This window comes from Electrophorus electricus, chromosome 9, assembly GCF_041902795.1.
Source record: "Electrophorus electricus isolate QZ-2024a chromosome 9, ASM4190279v1, whole genome shotgun sequence".
In the NCBI taxonomy this organism is placed as follows: domain Eukaryota; kingdom Metazoa; phylum Chordata; class Actinopteri; order Gymnotiformes; family Gymnotidae; genus Electrophorus; species Electrophorus electricus.
The window spans coordinates 9136618-9143429 of record NC_137505.1 but is presented as its reverse complement, the minus strand read 5'-3'; the positions used below and the strand labels follow the sequence as shown (position 1 = coordinate 9143429).

The 6812-nt window shown below is 43.1% G+C and overlaps 1 protein-coding gene across 1 annotated transcript; it reads right to left on the bottom strand.

Moving 5' to 3' along the window:
- Positions 1-1343: 1343 nt before the first annotated feature.
- Positions 1344-3015, bottom strand: LOC145659165 (polymeric immunoglobulin receptor-like). Its single transcript, XM_081720310.1, has 3 exons — positions 2709-3015; positions 2291-2599; positions 1344-1756 (listed from the first exon to the last, which is right to left on the bottom strand). The coding sequence occupies exons 1-3, from the start codon at positions 3013-3015 to the stop codon at positions 1344-1346; spliced, it is 1029 nt and encodes a 342-aa protein (XP_081576436.1).
- Between the last annotated feature and the right edge of the window lie 3797 nt (positions 3016-6812).

Here is a 6812-nt window from a genome sequence, read left to right as displayed (position 1 = left end):
ATACTTACCGGGTGCCACCTTAATTGTAGGTTTGGGATTGTACTGTTGACATACTCTACATGTCCCCTGCACTCTATGATAGCTACTCTTTCTGGTCCCTGCAAGGCCTTTGCCAGCTCCCTCATTTCTGCCTCATGTTTAATTGGTTTGTTTCCCGCTGTCCTAAACCCTGCTCTCATCCATTGTCTTAGCTCCACATGTGCTGCCCCTACCGTGTAAGCAGAGTCAGTATAAATATTCACTTCCTTGCCCTTTGCTAACTTCAAGGCCTCCACTACTGCCATTACCTCAGCTCGCTGTGCTGATTGCTAACCTTTCAGCCTTTCTGCTTTCACCGTCCAAAATTCATCTACTTCTCCCTGTGTTTCTGCCACCACTGCATACCCTGCTTTTATATCCCCATCTGGTCCTCTAAATCCACACCCATCAGTGAACATGTTCCCTGCTCCTGGAATTGGTTCTCCTTCTAGGTCTGGTCTCACCTTCTCCTGCTTTTTGACTTCCTGTTCGCACTGATGAGGCTCTCCTCCTCCCATCATGTCTGCCATGTTGATTCCTTCATGTGTGTACGTGATGTGTGGTGCTTCCAAAATTTTGCTGATCCTCTGTTGCCTTAGTGCTGTCAAGGTGAAGGCTTGTGAGTTCACGTATGCTATTACACTGTGTGTGGTTAGTATCGTGATTGGATGTCCCATTACCAGATGCGTTGTTTTCTGTATGGCTTTAGCCACTCCTGCTGCATGTTGGGTGTCTTTTTTCCATGTTGTCAAGCTGTGTGCTCACATGCATGAGTACTTGTCTCTCTCCCCCTTTTCTTAGCTCACAATCTGATTTAAGTTTTCCAGTGCAAAATACAATCCTTGCTGTCGCGTAGGAGCCCAAACCAGGCGAAACTCTCTCTCCTGGGGGCTACGTGTCGACATACAAGCCGACAGCAGGGCCCAAACTTCGGGAATTAAACCTTAACAAGCTTGCCTGTCTAGCTAACTCAACCAGCGAGTAGGCTTAGTTAAAATAACAGCTTTAGTGAGCAAGGCTCCGATGAAAAACGCAAGTTATGATGGCCATTCACACTCCAGACACATTTTTTCGTAACTCAACAACGACTCCTAAGTTCTTTCAAACTTCTCAGTAAGGAATTCAAATCTGAAAAAGTACGTTCAAGAATAGTTTTGAGATGTCATTCACCATCAGGTGTTGGAGCAGACCCTGGTGACCCTGCCAGACCCCGGCAGAGCAGACCTCGGTGCCGCTGCCTTTTTACCTCCCCGAGACTTAGGCATAGGTCCTCGCCCTAGGGGGAGGAATGTCCTCCTCTGATGATGATGCCATCTCTCCACCAGTCACCCAGGGCTGCTTGCTGACTCCAGAGCGCCTAGATTCCCCTGAGGTACCTCCTCCACCTCCATCGACGGGTCCTCCTCATGATCCGACCCCAAGTCTGACTCTAGGGTGACGTTACGGCACTCCCCTCGCTCGCCATACTCCGCATATCCCTCTGTAAGGTCCATGTAGGACTCTGCGGATTCCACCTCCAAGTACCTGTCCTCATAAATAGGTAGGTCTCCGTAGTACCCAGCAGGTCCCTGCTCTGTTGTGATCCCATGGAGCGAAGACAGGATGAGTGATGGCCTCACCCTGGTACAGGAAAAGTCCGCGGTGTCCGACTCCGAGGACTGGAAATAGTTATACCAGTCATTATGGTCAGACGTAATCCCGTGTGACTCCTCCACCTCTGCCCCCAGACCACGCTCTTCTGCAGCAGGAGTCAGGAGGGTACCCAAGAGCACGGAGGGATTGCAGGCACTATTTGGGGAAGTGCGTCTTTTCCCCTTCTTCCCCTTCTTCTTGCCCTTCCCAGGCATCCTTCTTTGGTTGGTGTTTCTGTGATGATTCGAGGCTAACAGTATGTGGAGTAGGGGCACGTTCAAACACACATTTTTATTTAACACAGACGACACATCTAACACCGCACACCTCACTAAACACCGTTCAAACACCAACAACATGTACTACAACACAAGAGACATATATACACACACACGAGGATTACACATAATACAGAACAGGTGGACGACACGAAAGGGCGCGGCGACATGGACGAACACACACACGTACACACCAAGACGTTTGAGGAGGGGCGGGGCTGCAACGTGACATAACCAAATCTAATAAGGCACCCTATGCATAGTTTTTTTTTCTTTCTTTAATCACTGTTGTCATCTTTTAAAGGTTAAACAACATTAATAATTTTTACACCATTTAATTGATTAGATACAAAACAATATACCTGCAAGTGCATCAGTGACGTCAAAGTGAACAGGAACTTCTAGACCTCCAGTGGAGCACCAGTACCAGCCAGCATCAGTCTTCTTCAGTCCAGTCATCAACACCGTGAAGGTGCCTTTCCCATCATCACTGATCTGCACTGCTGAATTCTGGGATGTGTTGGTCCTCCCCACTGTGTAGCAGGTCCAGTCTATAGATCTGCACCACTTCTTCGCCTCTTTCTTATATGCAGCGCTGTAGAGACACTGGACACTGACGCTGCTCCCCTCCTCTCCACTCACTCTGCTCTTGGTCACAGACACAGCAGGAGCTGGAAACAAAGAAAGGCACTTTTGTATGAATATGTATGGATGAAATATATGCAATATGAGAAATGTCACTAAACTGAATATTCAATATTCATAAAGAATTTGTAATACCTGATTTCACAGTGATATATAGCTGTGTTTTGACATCTGGTTGAAACATTCCTGAAATCTCCACTGCACACCAATATGCTCCAGTGTTTCTCTCCTGTAGATCCCTCACAGTGACAGTAAAGAGACTCTGAGCTGGGTTATCAGTTACTGTCACTTTCTTGTTTGTATTGTTGGCATATGCCATAATCGTGCAGTAATTGAATGCTGTTACACGCTCACAGCACCAGTATTTCTTATGTTGTTTATATTTCAGATGTTGACAGATGCTCCACTCTGAAGAGTTAACTGCTTCTGTGACCAATTCCATTTCTCAGTGCCTGCATATACAACCCAGCACCACTGTTACTGGAACACAAGAATTCTTGTTTCTGCTAAGGAATTAAAAAATGCTACATATGAAAAAAAACCCAAAAAAAACTAACAATGTATATATTGTAGTATTGCATAGAAAATAACTTACATCAAATGATGAAAACGAAAATGAAATTTCAATTCATGTTGAATAAAGTGAGAAGCTTATTTGAGAAGCCTCCTCACATCTCTTTAGTCTTGTTGCCACTGTGGTTGAAGCAATCCAAACAGTTCCTGTTTGCTAAGTTTAAAGTCATGCTGTCACAGTGCGCTGGGCGCCCAGCAAGAGGGACAGGCCCACTGTAGTGGTTTGACACACTAATCAGTCCCATTAAATCATCTCAAATATTGAAATCACAATCTTTCATTTTTAACAAAGAAAGTAACATTAATGATTTGATCCCTGAAAGATTTAAATTACAGTCATTTGTTTGAGGATATTGGCAACAAGCACAATCTGAATGATATCAAGACAGACAACTTGGTGAGAATAAATGATAAATTTATTAATGCAACTACTCTAAATCACAAACAATAGCATAAACAATCTGTATATTTACAGAAAAACAAGCTAAAATATAGCGAGCATGTGTTTATGTGTGTGAGTGTGTAAAAGGAGAGGAGAGCGAATGCTTTCATGCAGGTCGGTACACGCTCGCGAGAGCGAGAAGGAGGCGGACATGCTATTGTGCCAGCAATAAAATGGTGCAGAATTTAAACAGCAATGTGACTGTATGTTAATGAGCTCAGCTGGCTTGTTCTCACGTGATGTTAGAACAAAGGGTAATGGCAGGTTTACTAACTGAACAATAAGGTCAATGTGTCTGTGCCTATTGAAGTGACATGATGATACCTATGTTTGCTAGTAAAAAGCAAGACATAGAGAGATTGTATGCAAAGAGGAAAAAGAACTTCCAGTCTGTACAAATATTACTTAAGATTATCCAAACAAAATGGTATGTACACCAAGCCCAAATACTTTCAAGAAAGTACTAGGATCTTGATTAAACTTTACTGTTTAATTCAAGCAGTGGCAGCTGTTACTTGAGTTACTTGAGTTATAATCAGAAGGTTGCTGGATCAAGCTCCACTGTTGGGCATCGGAGCAAGGCCCTCAATTGCTCAAGTTGTACTCAGTTGCTTTGGATAAAAGCGTCAGCTAAATGTAACCTATATACTTTTGCCCAGATATGCCCGACTATAAACTATGCCCAGATGTAAAAGTCTCACATGTTGATGATTTTTGATGATTATCTCAGTTGGTCATCCTCACTCAGTTTGTCTACAATTAGGAGGGAATTTCCACCCCTGGTTTCTTGTTGATAAAATGTGACGTCGTCAAGGTATGCTGGGAATATGAGTTCCATCCGCAGTTTAACAAGAGGGAACTGACCGCATTTGCAAGCTTGCTTGAAGAAATTTGGTGAACCTGTTGCTGTGGTAATGTTGATCAGATTTCTGTCTGTAAGCGTGTGTGTATGTGTTTCCTTTCTCTAGGTGTATCTCAGAATCCAGATCCGGTGCCAGGTTTCCTCACCTTTTCTGAACTTGACTCTGCTCTGTTCCTCCCCAGGTCTACCTGCCTGCTGGCCACTCCTGGCCACTCCTATATAAAGGCCCCTCCCGAAGGCAGAAGAGGAGGGAGGCAGTGAGGCTGTTGGAGGCAGTGAGGCAGCGGCGGCAGCGGGGGTGGCGGCAGTGGCAGCTAGTTCAGCAGTCGGTTTTGGCTTGTTTGTAATTGTATCATTTGTGTGTATGACCTTCTTTTCCCTGCTTGGACCTCAATTTTCTTTCGCTGGTGTGTGTCTTATTTATTGTTTTGGCCTGGGTCACTTCAGAAGAAATTGCACCAGTGTGTTTATTTGTAACTTCTGTATTATACAACAATACACTAAAAAGAGTCTACCATTTGTGCTTATGTTTCTTTCTGTTACTCTTTAACAGTTGCATGTTCCATTCCTTTAGCCGTTTATCATTCTTTTTCCTTGGTACGGTGCCATAGCCTAGACGGGGTGGTAACAAGACGTTAGTCTAGATTCCACCATCTCTTGGATCAATTAAATGGAGAAATATGATTCTCAGCTGTTTGCTGTTAACTGTCCACATGGTGCTGAGTGAAGAAAGTATCTGAGAGAGAGATGACAAAGCCCCTCTTTTAGGTCTAACCTTGATGGAGGAAAAACCAGGGAGAGAGTAAAGGTCTGTTGATCAGGGTATTTAAGACACCTGAATTCCACCTGCTTTTAGGCACACCCTCTTTCTTCCATTTGATGCAAGTTTGCTCAATGCGGTGATGATGGTGCTGCTATCTGCTGGATTGGCATGGTACCTAAATTTCCCCCCTTGGTCTTCAGGCTGGGGCTGATGTCATAGTCCTGAAGAGCACAAACGGTTATCCATGCAGTCCAGGTTTACTGTAATATCCACTTGCAGGTGATCAATTCCACAAGTCAACTTGTCCATCCGGTTCATAGTGTAATCCTTGAGATGTCCTGACATCATGATTACATATGTGCAGCTCTTTGGTAGTAACCAAGGCTGATTAACCAAACTACCTAAAGCAATGTAAGTGTACTATTGTAAGTCTTAGATTTTCACTTGATTTTAAAATGATGATACAAAGAAAACAAACTGGGTATCACAAATCATTGACAGGATTAAACGGCCTTTTGTTAGAAAGGAGGAAGTACATCAGGCCTGAGAAAAGAGGACATTAGCAAGTGTTAGCATTAGCTTGTGTAGCTGGAGTAAACCCATCATCAGTGTTTAAGATGCTAGATTAAAGGAATGACATTATGTGAAGTAATGTCCCTCCAGAAAGTTGTCCCTTGTGAGATGTAGGAAGATGTGCAATTACAAGGGTTGGTTGAGCCCAGTAAATTTTACTAGGTATGGTGGTTTCGAATACAATTGTCAAACATGGTGTCTCAATCTAAGTCTACCCTGTGATAGACAAGCATTTAAAATTGTACCAAATTACAATTTCTAATGTGGCTATTGGAGGATCTGGATTTCTTATATGCTACTGAAGATTATAAATAGGGTTATTCAATCTATACCAAATTTGCACCATGGAGGAAGCAGAATTGCTTACCTACATTCTATACACATTTGAGATATCTTATATGGATATGGCAAAAAACAGTTTTAATAGTTTTGTAAGAGAGTGCTGGAATGCCTTGCAGGATTCCACCAATATCCTGCCCCTGCTGTGCAGCTAACAAAGATGATAAAGGGTAGAAACCGAAAGGTATGAGAAGGGATGAAAAGTAGTAATGAAGTTTGGAAAGTAATGTCGTTCCTAAATACCCAGTCAGTTAGTTTTAAAGTTAAACATTCAAACATAACATGAAGAGTCAGCCTTCAGAATTAGTTAAAGAGAATAGCTGGTCCCATCCTTTATTGCCGGTTAACCTTAACAAACATTATTGAGGCACCCTTCGTGAAGGTCTAACTGTCAAACAGAGAACCCATATTTTTATACACTTTTCAGAAGTGGTTATGTATTCACCCCACCTTCCTTTACATATTAGTGTTTGCATTCACCACCATTACATCTGAACCACACAGTAGTCAATATATGCAAACTGCTATTCAATACCCACACCAGTTGGAAGCCATTACCACTACATTCCAAGAGAAGATTTGTATTAGCCTTGTCCTAAAGAAGATTGTTTTTCTATATGGTCCTGAGCCTGGTGGAGAGTTCATATATCTTACCCTGAGGTCCACCAAAAGCCTACGCAGGATCCT

Bases quoted from the DNA above. Each gene is read 5' to 3' on its own strand.
- LOC145659165 (XM_081720310.1), bottom strand. From the start codon at position 3,015: ATGGAATTGGTCACAGAAGCAGTTAACTCTTCAGAGTGGAGCATCTGT. The intron at 2,600-2,708 runs GTATTACAAATT...CTTTGTTTCCAG, and splicing joins ATATATCACTGTGAAATCAG to CTCCTGCTGTGTCTGTGACC. The intron at 1,757-2,290 runs GTATATTGTTTT...CTCCTGCTGCAG, and splicing joins CGTCACTGATGCACTTGCAG to AAGAGCGTGGTCTGGGGGCA.